Source organism: Tenrec ecaudatus, chromosome 13, assembly GCF_050624435.1.
Source record: "Tenrec ecaudatus isolate mTenEca1 chromosome 13, mTenEca1.hap1, whole genome shotgun sequence".
In the NCBI taxonomy this organism is placed as follows: Eukaryota; Metazoa; Chordata; class Mammalia; order Afrosoricida; family Tenrecidae; genus Tenrec; species Tenrec ecaudatus.
This window is the reverse complement of record NC_134542.1, coordinates 36,167,062-36,186,448: the sequence shown is the minus strand read 5'-3', so window position 1 is coordinate 36,186,448 and position 19,387 is coordinate 36,167,062. Positions and strand designations below refer to the sequence as shown.

Sequence of the window (19,387 nt, the reverse complement as noted above, 5' to 3'; positions counted from 1 at the left end):
CATTGGGTTATTCCTTTTAAAACTGAATTCTTAGATATAACTAAAGTACACTCTATAATAGATTAATTAAACATCAAAATGAAAAACTTGCTCCACAAAAGACTAACAATAATATGAAAGGAAAAGCCTGCAGATTGGGAAAAAATGAGGCAGAACCATATATTAGATAAAGGTTTACTATGTATAACTTGTAAAAGTCTACATTTTAACAAAAAGGCAACTCAATAAAAATGGACAAAGGAACAAATTCCAACAAAGAAGATAAAAGGAATTACATACATGAAAAGATGCCCAACATCTTTAGCCATTAAAAACAAAGCAAACCCCACTGTCATGGATTTGATTTTTACATAGAGTTCCAACACTATAAATCTCTAAAGGAGCAAACAGCCTTGCCTCCCCCTGTAGGGAAGTGGTCAGACGGCCAACCCTTACCCAACAAGCTATTAACCCAACCCAACCACTGCCATAGAGTCCAGTCCAGTCCAACGCCAAGCAACCGTATATGGGGTTTCTATAAATCCTTACAGGAGGTAGTGGGTTTGAACCTCTAACTTTGAAGGTCATTAGTTCAACACTTACCCAGATGGGGTTGGCAAATAACTGGTAGGCTGGCTAAGATTAAAAAAACAAAAATAATCTGGTGAGAACAAAAATAATCTGGTGAGAAGGTGGAGGAATTGGATCACTTGTGTGTGACAGCTGGGATGTATGTTGCTGAGGAAAACTAATTAGCTGTCCCTCAACAAGTCAAACAACTATCTGTAGTGTAGTGGTTACTAACCGCAATGTGGGCAGTTTGAAACCACCAGCTGCTGTTCTGGAGAAAGAGGAGACTTTCCAACCTTTACGAGTTACAGTCTCAGAAACTCACAGAGGTTGTTCAACCCGATCCTGTAAGGGTCACTGTGGGTCAGAATCAACTTAGTGGCAGCAAGTTTGAGGGGTATTTTTTTAACCACATGACCAAGCAATTCTGTTTCCAGAGACTTGAAAGCAGAGACTCCAACAGACAGGTACAGCAGTGTAGCACTATTCAGAGTAGACAAATGCCCAGCAGATAAATGGATACAGAAAATGTACACTCATACAATGGAATATTATTTAGCTATAAAGAAAACTTAAGTCCTCACAATGCTGCAACATGAATGAACCTTGAAAACATATTAAGTCTGTCAGTCATAAAATGACTAAAAAGGCAGGCTTCAAAAAGTACATGATAAAGGGAATTCTGTGAACTTTGTTAAGCCCTCTCCTATTGTTAGAATTATCCTCTTACATGAAATACCTAGAATGGGAAAATGTATAAAGACTAAAACTTATTAATGGTTACCAGGGATAGGAATGTAGAAGCAAGTCAAAGTCACTGTGTTGGAGACATTGAATGTCCAACATTCATTGACATTCATAGACATTCATTTTAGTGGAAATTTTGAATACTGGTGATAGGTACACAACATGATATGCCAGTGAATTCTACACATAAAGATTTTAAATTGGCAAATAGGGTGTGTGTAATTTTTTAAGCCACAAACAAAAATACATATCATCTATTCCTCCTGATAGAATCACATGAGGTTCCAGAGTCAGAAACTATTTAACAAGTGGGTTATTCCGAATAGTATCTATTATTAACAAACCTCAACAAGAAATGTAAAATATTATAGTATAGAACTTACTGTACTATAACAAGCTCATCATTTCTATTCAGTGCTTCCCATAGTAAAGGATAACCAGGCATAGTTTTCATTTTAATAATAACCCATTATTAAGACATTTTTCTGAATAATGTGGGGTAAAGATTATAAAGCAATCCTTTAAAAAATGTATCTGAATCGAACTGGTTCTTAATATGGTGAAAATAATATGAACCAATAACTTACAATTTGTTAACTTCTCTGGGCTCTGTGAAGGCACTGATCCATTATCTGTGTATGAACAAGAATGTTCTGACCCTCCGTGACAGGCCCAGCCTGCAGAATGGAAATGATGAATTATCCATTGCCAATCAAGTAGGAAGTAGTAACAAAAAAAAAAGGGGGATAAAAAACATCTAATAGGTTCTCCAGTCTTTGGCAAACTCACAGCGGTCGTTCTACTCTGCCCTGTAAGGATCACTATGGGTCAGAATTATCTTGATGGCAGCGAGTTTGAGGTCTGTTTTTTTTTTAACCACATGACCAGGCAATTCTGTTCCCAGAGATTGAAAGCAGAGACTCAAACAGACATGTACATTGATATAGCACTATTCAGAGTAGACAAATGTCCTAATGTCCAACAGATGAATGAATAAAATGTACATTCATAATGGAACATTATTTAGCTATAAAGAAAACTTAAGTCCTCACAATGCTGCAACATGAATGAACCTTAAAAACTACATTTATATATAACAATAATGAATTAGATCTATGTGCATATGTCAAGTATTAAGGCAGTAGATGGACATTGGGCCTCTACTCAAGAACTCCCTCAATGCAAGAACACTTTGTTCTAAAAACCCAGCATTCTGTGAGGCTCACCTTCCCAACATGATTGCTGAAGGCAAAATGGGTACATAAACAAATGTGAAGAAAGCTGATAGTGCCCGGCTATCAAAAGAGATAGTCTCTGGGGTCTTAACAGCTTGAAAATAAACAAGCTACCATCTAGCTGAGAAGCAACCAAAGTCCACATGGACGAAGCACACCAGCCTGTGTGATCATGAGTTGTCAATGGGATGAAGTATCAGACATCAAAGACCCGAAACAAAAACTCGTATCAATGTGAATGAGGGGGAGGGCGGAGTGGAGATCCAAAGCCCATCTGTAGACAATTGGACATCCCCTTACAGAAGAGTCACAAGGAAGAGACGAGCTAGTCAGAGTACAGTACAGCACCGATGAAACAGACAGATGTCCTCTAGTTCTTTAATGCTTCTTCCCTGCCACAATCATGACCCCAATTCTACCTTACAGATCCGGCTAGACCAAAGCATGTACACAGGTACAAAAAAGAGCTGGAAACACAGGGAATCCAGGACAGATACACCCCTCAGGACCAATACCGAGAGTAGCACCAGGAGGATAAGGGGAAGGTGGGGGAGAGAACGGTAGAACCAATCAAAAAGATAGATATATATATATAACCCTTCCCTGGTGAATGGACAACAGAAAAGTGGATGAAGGGAGACAGTGGTCAGTGTAAGATATGAAAGAAAAATATTATAAATTATCAAGGGTTCATGAGGGAGGGAGGGGCGGGGAGAGGGGAGGAAATGAACTGATACTGAGGCCTCAATTAGAAAGAAAATGTTTTGAAAATGATGATGGCAAAATATGATCAAATGTGCTGGACATATATGTATGGTTTGTGGTACGAGCCCCAATAAAAAGATTAAAAAGAAAGAAAAGGCCTTAGATTATTATGCCTAATCTCCTCCTTGTATTGAAGAGACAGAGCCCCAAGAGTAGGTTCTTAGATATGCTCATCTATGTTTTCACTCTCAAGGCAACACAACAGGAGAAAAAGACCGGGCTATGAAGGAAAGGCTAATGAAGTGCAGTCCTGCAGTAGGAAGACCAGATTTTGGTCCCCCCTTAACTGTTTAAACTGTCTGATGACCTTAAGCAAGTCACTCAAACACTGGGTTTCATGCTGGTGTGGAGTAGGGAACCAGTGGAGAGGTCTGAGGGGCCGGCCCCAATCCCAACTACTAAGTGAACACCTGCCCCTTCCCCCAGAATAACATTTCAGAGGATGGCACTGAATCTGCAGCTCCAGGAGAGGGACATGTCTGATCAGAGCACAATGGAACAAATGAAGAGGGAGGATTAGAGAGTGGAGCACATCCTGACCCACCAGGCCTTGAGGACAATGTTCCTGCTCAGAGTAGCCAGTCCACAGAGAGGACCACGTGGCTGGTCCCACGATGAGAGACAACATCCCTCACTGATCCATAGCCCTACAGGGGACAACACTGGAGACACGGTGTGGGAATTGCCCCCAATCTGATCCCATCACACTGAGGTAAAACACTAAGGGCATGGAACAGAACAGCAAGGGGAACAGAGCAATGAAGTCCCCAGGGAATACCAAAAATAGACTTTGGGGCCAGGGTTTGGTGCCCCATCAGACTTGACCAAAAAATGCTCCTAAAGGCAAACAAACAGTCCTTGAACTAACTACAAGCTTTTCTTTCTTTTTGTTTTGTTTTTTTGCTCTGTCTTGTTTTTGTGCATGTTATTATCTCCGCAGGTCTGTCTATATAAGGTAGGCTGGATGAACAGTCTGGAGGAGAAAACAACAGAACCAACAGTTCCACGGGGACATGGGAGAAAGGGAGGTGGGAAAGGTAATGGTGTTAACAAACCCAAGGACAAAGGGAAAAACAAGTGACCAAATTGGTGGTGAGAAGGGTGTAGGAGGCCTGGTAGGGCATGATCAAAGGTAATGTAACCAAGAGGAATTACTGAAACCCAAATGAAGACTGAGCATGATGGTGGGACAAGAGGAAAGTCAAAGGAACTAGAGGAAAGAGCTAGGAGGCAAAAGGCATTTATGGAGGTCGAAATAAAGGCATGTACATATGCAAATATATTTATATATGAGGATGGGGAAATAGATCTATGTGCATATATTTATAGGTTTAGTATTAAGGTAGCAGAAAGACATTGGGCCTCCACTCAAGGGCTCCCTCAATGCAAGAATACTTTCTTCTATTAAATTAGGATTCTATGATGCTCACCTTCCCGACAACCACTGAAGACAGCATGTGAATAAGCAAATGTGGTGAAGAAAGCTGATGGTGCCCAGCTATCAAAAGATATAGCATCTGGGATTTTAAAGGCTTGAAGGTAAACAAGAAGCCATCTAGCTCAGAAGCAACAAAGCCCACATGGAAGAAGCACATCAGCCTGTGCGATCACGAGGTATCGAAGGGATCAGGTATCAGCCATCATCAGAACAAAAAGTCATATCATTGTGAATGGGTGGGGGGGAATGTGGAATGGAGACCCAAAGTCCATTTGTAAGCCACTGGACATCCCCTTACAGATGGGTCTCAGGGAGGAGATGAGCCAGTCAGGGTGCGATGTAGCAACGATGAAACATAAAACTTTCCTCTAGTTCTTAAATGCTTCTCCCCCACCCCTATCATGATCCCAATTCTCCCTTACAAATCTGGCTAGACCAGAGGACGTACACTGGTACAGATAGGAACTGGAAGCACAGGGAATCCAGGACAGTTGATCCCTTCCGAGCAGTGGCGTGAGTGGCGATTCTAAAATTTTACTAGAGCAGAATTATCCTAGTCAGAGCGCTTCTTGACCACGTAAGGGTATTTCTCCTTACTTTCGTACTGCTAGTTCAACCAGTTTGTACTAGATGATTACATTACCAATATGTTTATTGAGCTTAGCTCTGTGCTATTATAGAAAATACAAAGACAAGGCACCCCATGGATCGTGCCCCTGAGACGCTTGCAGATTGGATAAAGCATGAGCCTTGCGGATAACAGCACAAATACATATAATACAGTGCAGGTGGGACTGTGACATGTAAGTTCCACGAGGGTTTTCTCAGAAGTTGAAGTCTGCCAGGGAAGGAGACAGGGACCTACGGCAAGTATAGGAGAGAAACTTCACCACAGCCATGACAGGTATAACAAAGAGTCATGGGAAACCTGAGAAGGGAAACCAGACTTCCAAGGTTGACAGTCGTAGAAAAAACACTGGACTGGAAATCCAATGCTCAGCTCCAGTCTGGGTAATGTCACCGAATACCATGAACCAAAGAAGCAACACTAAGATTAGAGGGATCTGGAATTCGAAGTGGTATTTTGAAAGAAGGTAGGAACTTAAAGTAGAAATGCAGGTACTAGGTTTTATGAAACCCATGGTGCTTCATTTTAAAAACATCAACAAGTTGTTGACATCATCTTTACTTGGAGAGAACTCCAGAGAAGTGTGGTAGTTGAATTGGGGGTTGACAGACCAATGGGAAGTAGATCTCTTACTGCAACCCAGGAAACCAAACAAGGCTCTAAATGTCTCTGGTGGGGGTGGGGGACAGAGAAATAAATGGAAAATAGATGGGTTAGAAGTAGAACTAATGAAACTTGTTAACCAATATTGACGTAAGGAATAAGCAGTATAAAATGACTCCCACAGGGCAGAGTAGGGCACAGGACGGTGGAGCAGCAAATGAGTAGAGGGTGTCCTAAAGATATAAACAAAAAGGTGACTCCTTAGGAAAACATCTTGTTCCCAATTTCTACTACAGCCCTCCACACCTGCTGCCTTGCCCGAGAGCTGCCCTGAAAGCAGCCTGCAGAGCTGTTCCTTTTTCTCACTATCTCTACGCCCACCAGAACCAGAATGCACCTAGTTTTGTTTTTCATTTGCTTCCCATACAGCTCCCATCATAGAAGAAACTCTTATCACCTGCCTTAGGTAATGCAGCGGTCATATAGCAGGTCACACATTTTAAACAAGACACGGATTTTCAATATAGAGATGATGCTGGGAAAACCAATGAAATAAATGGTGGTGTTTGGGGGAGGCGGCAGGAAAACAGCCTTTGTTTCCCTCTTGTTCTTGGATTCCAATGCCAAATACTTAACTCTATTTCTAGTTGAATGTGGTGATTGCCTGTTCTATCTACTAGTACTGAAGTTAAAATTGACCTTGATCAGCAAGTACATGCTTTTATTGCGAACATAAAATAAGGTACTCCAGTTTGTAAATACTTACTGTTGAAACCTCCTGCAGCATGAAGGCCAAGGTCAAAGAGTTGTGAAGGAAGAAATCCAGATGAATGAGCAAGAGGCTCCGACCCCACAGAAGGCTCCTGGGACATGAAACTGGTCCTGGGGCTCCCAAATGCACCCTGACATTCTTGGATAAATTCATTAGCACTTGAAGAACCTGGACTTAGGAGATTGTTCAGAAATGAAAATTCCTTCTCAAAATCTTCTCTTTCCAATGAATCTACAAGGAGCTCTTTTGCAACTATTGTGTGAAAATAAAAACAAATAAAGTAGGTTTTATTGCTCTCACACTTTATTAACATAATTTTAAATGACCCACTATACTGAAAGTTTATGTGAAAATCATTTCTAATTGAACAGGATAAAGACAGAAACAGCCATATTCAATGAAGATGTAACTTAATGAATATCTATGTACAAAATAACCAAACCACCACCTGAAACAGAAACTACAGGAAACACAAGGGAAAAGGGGGCAAAAACAAGTTAATCCTGGGGACTTTCGGACACCACTCTCAGTTTATGAAATGATAGGAATGAATAGATACCTTAAAAATCTAAACTGAATCAATACGGTAGTTGTTTTGTACTTATAGGAAATCCTGTTAATAGAAAATACACCTTCATTGTAGGTAAACAATGAAGACTCACATAACTGATTATAAGAAGCACAGAAAACCACTGTTTCTTAAAAAAGAAACATCCCTGAAGGTAAACAAGTGGGCATCTAGCTCAGAAGGAACAAAGCCCACATGAAAGAAGCACATCAGCTGTGTGATTACAAGATGTTGAAGGGATCAGGCATCATCAGAACAAAAAATCATATCATTGTGAATAGGGATTGGGGGGAGTGCGGATGGAGACCAAAGCCCATTTGTAGGCCACTGGACATCCCCTTACAGAAGGGTCTCAGGGAGGAGACAAGCCAGTCAGGGTGCAACAAAGCAACGATGAAACATAAAATTTACCTTTAGTTCCTAAATGCTTCCTCCTCCCCCACTATCATAATCCCAATTCTACCTTAAAAATCTGGCTAGACCAGAGGAGGTACATTGGTGCAGATAGGAACTGGAAGCACAGGGAATCCAGGACAGATGATCCCTTCAGGACCAGTGGTATGAGTGGCGATACTGGGAGGGTGGAAGGAGGGTGGGTTGGAAAGGGGGAACTGATTACAAGGATCTACACATACCCGTCTCCTTCGGGATGGACAACAAGAAAGTAGGTGAAGGGAGACATCGGGCAAGATATGACAAAATAATAATTCATAAATTATCAAGGGTTCATGAAGGAGAGGGAAGCAGGGAGGTAGGGGAAAAAATGAGCTGATGCCAGGGGCTTAGATAGAGAGCAAATGTTTTTAAAATAATGAGGGCAATGAATGTACTAATGTGCTTTACACAATTGATGTATATATGGATTGTGATAAGAGTTGTATGAGCCCCTAATAAAAATGATTTAAAAATTGTATTGGCTGATTCTAAAATTCCTATGGAACTGCAAAAAAAAAACAAAAAACCCCAAGAACACTTAAATCACTTTAAAAAGAGAATCAAGTTGGAGGGCTCACCCTTCTTGAGTTTAAACTTAATACAAACCAATAGTAATCAAGACAGTATGAGACTGACCTAAGAAAAGACATATAGATCAATGGAATAGAACTGACAGACCAGAAATAAAACATGTGCCTATGGTCAATTGATCTCCAACCAGGGTGACAAGTCCATTTAACATTTGGGGAAGATATTCAAAGGTAGTTTTAACACAAGAAGGTACTTTAAAGTCAATACTGTCTTGCTACCTTATTTAATAGATAAGGAAAAGAGAATATTGTGGGCATTACTTTGTTTCTTAAATTATTAATTTTAAAATAATATTGAATGACATTTAATAATCTGCTAGTTTTTCTTTTTTTTTAAAAACATTTTATTAGGGACTCATACAACTCTTATCACAATCCATACATATACATACATCAGTTGTATAAAGCACATCTGTACATTCTTTGCCCTCATCATTTTCAAAGCATTTGCTCTCCACTTAAGCCCTTTGTATCAAGTCCTCTTCCCCCCACTCCTCCACACTCCCCCGTCCCTCGTGAGCCCTTGATAATTTAAAAATTATGATTTTGTCACATCTTTCCCTGTCCGGCGTCTCCCTTCACCCTCTTTTCTGTTGTCTGTCCACCAGGGAGGAGGTCACATGTAGATCCATCTGCTCGTTTTTCAAAGTGCTGTTAGGTGCTGTTGAGGAGGTTCTGGCTCCAAGTGATCCTACCCATAACCTGAGCCAGTGCCCTGTCCTGGGTGGACAGGTGTATCTGTTTATTCAACAAATATGTACTGAGTCCCTTCCCTGCTGAATGCTGGGTGAGCCCGAGCAAGTAAGGCAGACACATGTATCTTATCATACACACAGCAATATGGATGCCTGCTGATTGGCCAAAGCACATAAGACAAATTATTTCATTTCTATTGTGATATGCAAACTTGGAAAAAATCCAATTTCTAATGATAGTTATTATATATTTTAAATAATTACCCATATATATTTCAGAATTATTATTTCTTACCATTTTCAGAGTTAGAAAATGGAGGTGTTCCAAAATCTCTCATTGGAAAATGTTTCTCCTTGTGACCTTTGGCTGCTAGGGAAAAAAGCAAATAAAAAATAAGTTGGAAAAGATTATTAGCAATAAGTATGCCAAAGTACTCAAATGACAAAGTCAGATAATTTTACATACCTCTTTCAGGTTTTTCCCCTATAATTCACATATCATACCATTCAACAGTTCAATGATATATTCAGAAGAGTTGTACATCATCACCACAATCAACTGTAGAACATTTTCTTCCTTCTTGTCCGCATTGTTACTGGCTTTCCACTTCTCTCCAACCTCCCCTGCCACAGCCCCCATGAAACCACTAATACAATTACAATCTCGACACCAGGGGTTCTCCCCCTCCCTAACTCCACGACCCTTTCATACAGTCCCTCATGTGGTTGCTACTTCATAATTGTCATTTTGCTACTGTGATGAATCATAATGTAAATATCTGATGTGCAAGATGTATTTTCATTGTTACAAATTGAACATATTTAAAGCATAGTGATTATTCACAAAAATAATGTCATTACATCTTGTGAAATATTTATTTCTAATGACAAATAAATGGAGTTTTGTCTTGAAGCATGGTGTGGCATGCCGGGTACTCATAGATGGGCATATCTGCATGTGAGTGGACCCGCCTGGGGAGATGGTGTCTGTTCCGAAGACCATCGGAAATATGTGTTTTCCGAGGTTCTTAGGCGATCCCTGTGAAAGCATCATTCGACACCCTCCCCCCAAAGGGGTCATGACCCACAGGTTGAGAAACGCTGCTTTATAGATTTCCCTATCCTGGATTTCATATACAGAAAAACATACATACAAACAATAAAAAAGTACAGGAAAACCTCAATCTAAAAGAAAACCAGACCAAATTTTGAATGGATCAAAAGAAATATAAAATGATAAGGTGTTAAATTTTAAACTAATCACATCTGCATGAATCCGTGTTCAAAGGCACACTGCATGATAGCAGGGCTGTGCACGTCCTGGGACGATGGTCAAGGGGACTCACTGGGGGCTTCATCCACCTGTAGTTCTCCTTCACTTGTTTGTTTTGTTTTACTGAAACTACTTGAAAATGGGCCAAAGGGAGATCAAATATTGCATTTTAACCTAACGACATCTGCCATGCTTGACATAACAATGCTTTCTGAAAACAAGTCTATTCACATCCCTCAACTACAGGCAGAGAGGATATACCCAATCCTCAATCTACGCATGGTGTGGCCTCTACAAGGGAATTTGGGGCTTCCACGGTCTTTCGTAACCTTCTACAAACCGGGTGCTTACAATTTAAGCTCTGACACCATTCTCTCCTTTGGATTTGGGTTTTACTATTACAATCCTTGGATCACACAGGTTGATGCACTTCTTCCATATAAACTTAGTTGAAGTCTCTCTTAGATGGCAACTTGTTTGAAGACAAGCTTTTAAGACCCCACACACTATTCTTTCTGGTAGCAAGCACCATCCAGTTCCTTCACCATCTCTTCATGAGGGTGAGTGTCAAGCAGGCCAAGACATAAAGAAAAAAATGTTCTTAGATTGGGGCTCGAATTAAGTGTGAGCCCCAAATCCATGCATATATGTGGTTTGTGTATGTCTCTGGTTGACTTTAGAGACATTATCATTTTTTCCCTCTAATTCTTTTTTTTCTTTTGTTTTGTTTTTTAATTTTAACAATTTATTGGGGCTCATACAATTCTTTTCACAGTTCATATATATACATACATCAATTGTATAAAGCACATCTGTACAGTCTTTGCCCTAATCATTTTTTTCTCTTTTCTTCTTTTACATTTTATTAGGGACTCATACAACTCTTACCACAATCCATACATATACATACATCAATTGTATAAAGCACATCCATACATTCCCTGCCCCAATCATTCTCAAGGCATTTGCTCTCCACTTAAGCCCCTTGCATCAGGTCCTCTTTTTTTTTCCCCCCCTCCCTCCCCATTCCCCCCTCCCTCATATGCCCTTGGTAATTTATACATCGTTGTTTTGTCATATCTTGCCCTATCCGGAGTCTCCCTTCCCCCCTTCTCTGCTGTCCCTCTCCCAGGGAAGAGGTCACATGTGGATCCTTGTAATCAGTTCCCCCTTTCCAACCCACTCACCCTCCACTCTCCCAGCATCGTCCCTCACACCCTTGGTCCTGAAGGTATCATCCACCCTGGATTCCCTGTACCTCCAACCCTCATATGCACCAGTGTACAGCCTCTGTCCTATCCAGCCCTGCAAGGTAGAATTCGGATCATGGTAGTTGGGGGGAGGAAGCATCCAGGATCCGGGGGAAAGCTGTGTTCTTCATCGATACTACCTCACACCCTAATTAACCCATCTCCTCTCCTAAACCCCTCTATGAGGGGATCTCCATTGGTCGACACTTGGGCCTTGGGTCTCCACTCTGCACTTCCCCCTTCATTTAATATGATATATATACATATATATACATACATATGAGACATTATCATTTTATGTTAGAGAACATTATCAATCATCCTAGAATTGACACTATAAATTCTATTGGTAATGTCTTTAGTTTAGCCAATAGTATGGAATTTAAAACACTGCTGAAAAAAGGAAATTAAACGAGTATTGGCCAGCTATGAGCCACAATACATGAATGGTTGAACATTTTAAACTCTTGGTCGTATTTTATACGCAAGGCCATTCTATATTGTTCTTTCTGACTTCCATGCCTCTGACACAATGGATGTTGGCATTTATGAGAAAATGCCTATATAACATTCCCAGCCTCTTTTTCTGAGTTGTGTCTCCCACTCATACAAACTCACTGACCTCTCAGGTTCCTCGCTGGTATTTCTGATATTAAGCCACTGAGGTCGGATTGCTGCCGTATAGATAGTTCTTAAAACAGCATAATGCTCCGGGAAAATCTTTTTTTTAAAGTACCTAAGCCTTAATGACATAGTGGAATATCCATTGGGTTGTTAACTGCAGTTTCAATCCACCAGCTGCCCCATGGAGAAAGAGGAGGCTCTCTGCTCCCATAACGGTTTACAGCCTCAGAAACCCCAAGAGGAAGTTCTTCTCTGACCTGAGTCAGAATCGACTTCATGGCAGTGGCTTTTTGGGGGGTAATCTAAACTTGTTTAGAGTTAAGAAAACTTCAAGGGATATAATTATTCATGGTTTAAGTATATGTTAGGGCAATAGTTTCATGGTTCCAGAAACTTTAAGAGTTCATGAGAAATTGAAATTCTGGTCTACATGCTACTCCTTTGAGCATTTACCCTCTTTGATCAAAATGTTCAATAATGGTACACAGGCCCCACCACTTCTAGTTTCCTTGAAAATGGAGGTAATGAGCCACAGACTCTGTATCTTCTTCACATGCCTGGCTCTCTCCTCTCTCGTATTCCATGTGAGCCTTTAAGACCACAGGCACTATTAAACACATTACTAGACCAATTAACCGGGCTGTCCCAGGAAACCATGACCCTAACCCTCCAAACAAGACACCACATTTGTTTGGTTGTACGTGAGCAGCCTGAGCAGTGCTTCTGTTGTTACAGGTTTTACACAACTTTTGCCGATTCAACTTTTTACAGGTGTTCAACTTATTGAGAGAAGTTACAGTCACTGATTGTGCAATCCTCCCCTCAATCATATAAATGAGGTCATACTATAAATCAGTTATAAAATTGCTACAAAAATCATAGAAATTTATTTAAAACATCAAAACATGAAGCTATTGTTTCTGGACGTTCCCTCTATCTAGGTCTACACTTCAGAAGATGGCATTTATTTCCATTGTAAATTCTGCACTCTGATTTATACCACTTCAAAGCAGCAGTTTTGGCAGCCTTGATGAAGTAAAATAGGGTTTCTTCTCAGGGTGTGTGTTGTCTTTTTTTTAGTTTGGGGAACAATAAAGAAGTGTAAGGGCAAGCATGGGGCTGTCGGTGGATCCCGTAGTTTCCTAATGAAACCCTCACATTGCCGTGATGGGGGAAGTTCCTCAGCGTGACTTTCTTGGTCTTATTCTCACCAATGCAGTTTTCAATTTTCTTAAAACTTTTTACTGCCTATGAGATGAATGATTTTGTTTTCTAATTTGAGTATTCTGTTGAATCTCCTCTCTTTGAAATGGGTACACATATGGGTTCCAGTCAGCTGGCGAGGTTGACATCTTCCACATTTCTTGATCTGCGTGAGTGAATGCTTCCAGTGCCTCATCAGCTTGTTGAGACATTTAACTGGTATTCTAGCCCCAACGCTGGAACCTTGTTGTCGGCAAATGCTTTCAGCGCAGACTGGACTTCTTCCTTCAGTATCATTAATTTTTGACTATACGCTACCTCCTGAAATGGTTGAATGTCAACTCGTTCTTTTTGGCCCAGTGATTCTGTGTCTTCTTTCCATCTTTTTTTTTTAATGCTTTCTGGATAGTTCGATATTTTGCTCATAGAATCTTTCAAAATTGCAACTTGAAGCTTGTGTTTTTTTCCCGAGTTCTTTGCACATTTCATTGGAAAACCTTACTTTGTTTTCTTGAGCCGCCCTATGAAATTTTCTGTTCAGCTCCTTAACTTCAACCTTTCTTCCATTTGCCATAGCTACTCTGATTAAAAGCCATTTTCAGTCTCTCCTGGTACCCACTTTAATCTTTTATTTATCATGTTCTGAATGACCTTTTTTTTTTTTTTGCTTTCTTCCTGTATCATTTTCTAATGTCATCCCACAGCTCATCAAGTTTTCTGTCAATGTGCCTAATCTGTTGAGATGTTCTCTACTCACTTTGGACAGACGCAAGGTCGTATTTTGGCTCTTATGGACTTGCTTTAATTTTCTTCAACTTTATCTTTTTATACCATTTCTATATGAGCAATTGATTGATTGGTTCCACAGTTGCCCCTGGCTTGGTTTTAGCTGCTGATACTGAGCTTTTCCATTGTCTCTTCCCACAGATGTCATCAATTTGATTTGTGTATTAGATCTAGATAAGTGCATGTGTATAATTGTTGTTTGTGTTGTTGACAAAAAGTATTTGCAATGAAGAAGTGCTTGGTCTTGAAATTATTTATTTATTTGTATTATTAAAAATCATTTAATTGGGTTCTTGTACAACTCTTACCACAATCCATACATACATCCATTGTGTCAAGCACATTTGTACATGTGTTGCCATTTCGAAATATTTTTTTAACATGGGCCCTTGGTATCAGCTCCTCATTTTTCCTCTCCCTCCCCACCCCCTCCTTCACAAACCCTTGATAATTATAAATTGTTATTTTGTCATGTCTTACATTGTCTGACGTCTCCTTTCACCCACTTTTCCGTTGTCCATCCCCCAGGGAGGGGGTTATATGTAGATCCTTGTGACCGGTTCCCTACTTCTACCCCACCTTCCCCGTCCCCTCCTAGTATCGCCACTCTCATTATTAGTGCTGAGGGGTTCATCTGTCCTGGGTTCCCTGTGTTTCCAGTTATCTGTACGAGTGTACATGCTCTGGTCTAGCCGAATTTGTAAGGTAGAATTGGGAGCATGATAGTGGGGGGGAGGAAGCATTAAAGAACTAGAGGAAAGTTGTGTTTCATCGTTATTATACTGCACCCTGACTAGCTCATCTCCTGCTCGCGACCTTTCTGTAAGGAGATGTCCATTTGCCTACAGATGGGCTTTGGGTCCTCGCTCCGCACTCCCCCTCATTCACAATGATAAGATTGTTTTGTTCTTTGATGCATGATACCTGATCCTATCAATATCTTATGATCACACAGACTGGTATGCTTCTTCCATGTGGGCTTTGTTGCGTCTGAGATAGATGGCTGCTTGTTTATCTTCAAGCCTTTAAGATCCCAGATGCTATATCTTTTGATAGCCGGGCACCATCAGCTTTCTTCATCACATTTGCTTATGCACTCGCTTTGCCTTCAGTGATCGCGTCAGAAAGGTGAGCATCATGGAATGCCAGTTTAATAGAACAAAGTGTTCTTGCGTTGAGGGAGTATTTGAATAGAGTACTTGAATAGAGGCCCAATGTCCATCTGCTATCTTAATACTAAACCTATAAATATATGCACATAGATATACTTCCCCATCGTTATATATAAATATATTTACATATGTACATGACTGGATTTAGACCTCTATAAATGCCCTTTACCTCCTAGGTCTTTCTCTATTTCCTTTGATTTCCTCTTGTCCCACCATCATGCTCAGCCTTCATTTGGGTTTCAGTAATTCCTTTCGGTTACATTGCCCTTGATCAAGCCCTACCAGGCTTCCTACACCCACCTTGCCATCAATTTTGGATCACTTATTGTTCCCTTGTCCCTTGGTTTGTTAACACCCACTTCCTTTCCCTGCCTCCCCCTCTCCTCCATGTCCCCCAGAACCATTGGTCCCATTGTTTTCTCTTCCATTGAAAAATTTTATCATGGACTCCCAGCCTCATGTCTATCACCAACACCATATTTTCCAACTACTACTATTCCTTTCTCTGCTTCCAACTTTTGCATCCCAATGCCAGTAATTATCAATGGATATTCATTGCATATTTGATAAATTTCTGATTGAAGATAGTAAAATTCTTTACATTTCTACATCATTAACTTTAGTGGTTGGTTCATAAATTTGAATAATAGTTGTAATCACTGGATTTCCTTTTATGCAGATAGATAGTTTCCTATTTTAGCTGTAGAATTAGGCTGTCAATTTGAGATTTTTTTAAATGTTTTTTTAAACATTTTATTAGGGGCTCATACAACTATTATCACAATCCATACATATACATACATCAATTGTATAAAGCACATCCATACATTCTTTGCCCTAATCACTCTCAAAGCATTTGCTCTCCACTTAAGCCCTCTGCATCAGGTCCTCTTTTTTTTCCCCTCCCTCCCTGCTCCCCCTCCCTCATGAGCCCTTGATAATCCACAGATTGTTATTTTGTCATATCTTGCCCTATCCGGAGTCTCCCTTACCCCCCTTTTCTGCCGTCCATCTCCCAGGAAGGAGGTCACATGTGGATACTTTTATTCAGTCCCCCCTTTTCAACCCACTCACCCTCCACTCTCCCAGCATCGCCCCTCACACCCCTGGTCCTGAAGGTATCGTCCACCCTAGATTCCCCGTGCCTCCAGCTCCTATATGCACCAGTGTGCAACCTCTGCCCTATCCAGCCCTGCAAGGTAGAATTCGGATCATGGTAGTTGGGGGGAGGAAGCATCCAGGATCTGGGGGAAAGCTGTGTTCTTCATCGGTACTACCTCGCACCCTGACTGACCCATCTCCTCTCCTAAACCCCTCTATGAGGGGATCTCCAGTGGTCGACACTTGGACCTCGGGTCTCCAAGTTTTTTTTAATGTCAATTTGAGATTTTTTTTAATGATGTTTCCCTGAGTACTGCCTTTGCTGCATCCCATAACTATTAGAAGTCTGTGATTTCTCTTTTCATTTTCTTGACCCATTGGTACTTTAATACTATGTTGTTCCATTTCCCTATATTTGTATATTTTTCAGGGTTTTGTTTTTTCTTGTTATTGATGTCTAACTTAACCCTGTTGCAATCAAAGAAAATGCTTTATACAATTTCAATCTTTTAAAATTTATCAAGACTTGTTTTGTGACCTAAAATATGATCTCTCTTGGAGCATGATCTATGTGCACTGAAGCAGAATGTCTACTGTGCATGTGCAATGAAGCAGAATGTACACTGCAATGTTTTGGGGTTGTCTGTTAAGTCTAGTTGATTTGTAGTGTCATTTGGGTCCTCTGTTTCCTTCTGACCTTCCTTCTAGATCTGATATTGAAGTAGTGTATTGACATTTCAGATCATTCTGTTGTTATTAGGTGCCTTCGAGTTGGTTCGGACTTAGAAGAACCTTATGCATAACAGCACAAGACACTGCCCAGTTTGGCACAATCCTCTCAATTGTTCCTATGCTTGAGCCCCTTGTTGCAGCCACTGTGACCATCCAGCTCATTGAAGACCTTCCTCTTCTTCACTGCACGATGTCCTCCTCCAAGCACCAATCTCTCTTAACATGTCCACAGTCTGTAAGACAAAGGCTCTCCATCCTTGTCTCTAAGGAGCACTCTGACCATACTTCTTCAAAGATAGACTCATTTGTCCTTTTTGCAGTGTGGTACTTTGAATATTCTTCTCTAGCTTAACAATTCAAATGCATTGATTCCTCTGGTCTTCCTTACTCAATGTCCAACTTTCACATGCATATGAGGCAATAGAATATTCAATGGCATGGGTCAGACACACCTTAGTCTTCCAAGTAACATCCTTGTTTTACTTTTTTTTATCATTTTATTAGGGGCTCATACAACTTTTTTTGTTTCTGGGCAGTGTACTTTATTGATGGTACATGACAAGGTCGGACTCTCTTAAGCCCCTCCCCTTCCTTCAGGTAGTCTGGATGCTATATTCTCAGTATGTTGGGGGATTGGATTGGGGCAACGACTCCCCAGCAACTGAGAGCCTCTCTTCCTCTAGTGCTGTTCCTGGGGCTGTTGGTACAGGGGGGCTCTTACTCCTTGGAGGCCACGTGGACCATGAGGTCCACCATCCTGTTGGTGTAGCCAAATTCATCGTCATACCAGGAAATGAGCTTGACAAAGTGGTCAAGGCCAGCCCCAGCATCAAAGGTAGAAGAGTGGGGGTCACTGTTGAAGTCACAGGAGACAACCTGGTCCTCAGTGTAGCCCAGGATGCCCTTTAGGGGAACATGGGCCACCTGCTTCACCACCTTCTTGATGTCATGGTACTTGGCAGCTTTCTCCAGATGGCAGATGAGATCCACGACGGACACATTGGGGGTGGGGACACAGAAGGCCATGCCAGTCAGTTTCCCATTCAGCTCCGGGATGACCTTGCCCACAGCCTTGGCAGCGCCAGTAGATGCAGGGATGATGTTCTGGGCAGCCCCACAGCCATCGCACCAGAGTTTCCCACGGTCTTTTGGGTGGCAGTGATGGCGTGGACTGTGGTCATGAGTCCTTCCACGATGCCAAAATTGTCCTGGATGACCTTGGCCAGGAGGCTAAGCAGTTGGTGGTGCAGGAGGCATTGCTGACAATCTTGAGGGAGTTGTCGTACTTCTCATGGTTCACGCCCATCACAAACATGGGGGCATCCGCAGAACGGGCAGAGATGATCACCCTTTTGGCACCGCCCTTCAAGTGAGCCCCGGCCTTCTCCATGGTGGTGAAGACACCCGTGAACTCCACGACATACTCGGCATCGGCCTCGCCCCACTTGATGTTGGCGGGATCTCGCTCCTGGAAGATGGAGTTGGCCTTCCCATTGACGATAAGCTTCCTATTCTCAGCCTTGACAGTGCCATTGAACTTGCCGTGGGTGGAATCATACTGGAACATGTAGACCATGTAGTTCAGATCAATGAAGGGGTCCTTGATGGCAACAATATCCACTTTGTCAGAATTGAAAGAAGCCCTGGTGACCAGGCGCCCAATGTGGCCGAATCCGTTCACTCCGACCTTCATCATATCTCGGGGATGCGGCTGGGACTGCACTGGAATGGGAGAGGCGGCTGTCTGTCGCACGAGGAGGTGCAGAGAGCCTCATACAACTCTTATCACAATCCATACACACATCAATTGTGTAAAGCACACTTGTACATTTATTGCCCTCATCGTTCTCAAAACATTTGCTCTCCACTTAAGCCCCTGGCATCAGCTCCTCCATCCTTGTTTTTCAATAGTCTAAAGAAGTCTGTGAGGCAGATTTACCTAATGCTGCTCACCTGCTCATCCCCTGACTGCTGCTTCCATGAGCATTGATTTTGGGTCCAAGCAAGACAAAATCCTTGACAATTTCAACCTTTTTTCCATTTATCACATCCATTTCTCCCTTTAATTCTATCCATTTTTGCTTTATATACTCACAGACCCTGATGTTGGGTGCATATATACTTATGGTCTTTAAATATTCTTGACTCATTGACCCTTTTGTCACCATATAATGTCCATCTTTATCTATTCTGTAAGATTTTAACTTAAAGCCTACTTTGG

The 19,387-nt window shown here is 41.4% G+C and overlaps 1 protein-coding gene across 1 annotated transcript in view; it reads right to left on the bottom strand.

Moving 5' to 3' along the window:
• ICA1L (islet cell autoantigen 1 like) overlaps window positions 1–19,387 on the bottom strand; it is a 56,584-nt gene that overhangs the window by 11,319 nt on the left and 25,878 nt on the right. The window contains exons 9-11 of the mRNA XM_075529692.1: window positions 9,321–9,395; window positions 6,732–6,989; window positions 1,884–1,973 (exon numbers count right to left, since the gene is read on the bottom strand). Coding sequence (XP_075385807.1) covers window positions 1,884–1,973; window positions 6,732–6,989; window positions 9,321–9,395 — 423 coding nt within the window. The remainder of the gene's footprint in view (window positions 1–1,883; window positions 1,974–6,731; window positions 6,990–9,320; window positions 9,396–19,387) is intronic.